The following is a 1,272-nucleotide window of genomic DNA, read 5'->3' as shown; positions in this document are numbered from 1 at the left end:
ATAAGATAGCGGTCAAACAAGCTGGCATGTTATTAATAGGCAATAATTATTCATTCGTTTATTTATTACAGAATTAAAAGCCAGAATTGCCTTCGAAAAAGGAGAAAAGACGGAGAAAAAGAATGACCCGATCATATTGGACGGTGGTGAGTAGATTATTTCAAATTTTTTGACTTAAGGTTTCCATACCAAATGGCTATATTGGACCTGATTAGTGATGTGTGAACAATTTTTATTGCAGTTGCTCTCCAATAATTGTTAAAAAGTAAACTCGTTTTTTTTTTAATATTGGTATATAGTTATTCAAGAAAATAAAAAAAATAGCTGCCATACCATTGTCATCATCATCATCATCATCATACTAGTATTTTTGTAACTAACATACTAGTAATTACCATATTAGTAACTACTAAATAAACAATCGACTTGAATTAAACTCAAGCAAATAAGAGGTTATTTGTTTTGGTTTATCTTACTGGCCAGCTATATAAACGCTGTTTAATATGGTTGCTTTTTGTGCGATTTGTGAATACACCTTATAGCAATGCCAATAAACTTTTTAATGTATCATTTGTTTAATCCAATTAGACTTTTGACTCGCATCTTTGAGGATAGTTTTAATTTTGGTTTTGTATGGTATATATATTTTATATCTATCAAAACTTTACATTATTATATATTATAGTTATCGACGTGGACGAGTTGACCGACGCGGAAGCGGCGGCGGAAGCGGCTCGCGTCGAGAAGGAGCGTCAGGAGAGGGAAAAGGAGGAGCGCGAGAGGGAGGAGCGGGAGCGGGAGGAGAGGGAGAGGGCCGAGAAGGAGAGGGCGGAGAGGGAGAAGCCGAAGCCGGATAAGACGAGGCCGGTGTCGAGCACGCCGATCACCGGAACACCTTGGTTAGTTGTGGCAGATACCAGTACCTGGATGATTATCTACTTGTTTACATTTCACTTAATATATAGGACGTTAAGATGTCTGACTTATCCAAGAACGCATTGGACTTATCATGCTAAAATTTGGCATTCAATAGGTCCAAGAGGGTGAAAGTCCCACGTACCTTGATAACCTACCCCGACTACACGAGCGAAAACTAATGTGAAAGTTTGTTTGTTTGGATGTTTGTCCGTCAATCACGCTGAAACTACTGAACGGACGGAATGAATGAAACGCTCCCCTGGGATAAAACAGCCCGATATCCGGGCGGAGCCGGGACGAGCGTCTAGTATAACATAACGTGTGCCCGACAGGTGCGTGGTGTGGACGGGCGAC

At 40.1% G+C, this 1,272-nt stretch overlaps 1 protein-coding gene across 1 annotated transcript in view; it reads left to right on the top strand.

Moving 5' to 3' along the window:
* LOC119838870 (transcription elongation regulator 1-like) overlaps nt 1-1,272 on the top strand; it is a 35,718-nt gene that overhangs the window by 8,856 nt on the left and 25,590 nt on the right. Inside the window, exons 9-11 of the mRNA XM_038365013.1 lie at nt 72-146; nt 686-899; nt 1,251-1,267. Coding sequence (XP_038220941.1) covers nt 72-146; nt 686-899; nt 1,251-1,267 — 306 coding nt within the window. The remainder of the gene's footprint in view (nt 1-71; nt 147-685; nt 900-1,250; nt 1,268-1,272) is intronic.

The sequence above is a fragment of the Zerene cesonia genome, unplaced genomic scaffold, assembly GCF_012273895.1.
Source record: "Zerene cesonia ecotype Mississippi unplaced genomic scaffold, Zerene_cesonia_1.1 Zces_u006, whole genome shotgun sequence".
Classification (NCBI taxonomy): Eukaryota; Metazoa; Arthropoda; class Insecta; order Lepidoptera; family Pieridae; genus Zerene; species Zerene cesonia.
Note: the sequence above shows the minus strand (reverse complement) of the source record. Positions and strands in the feature narration are given on the sequence as shown.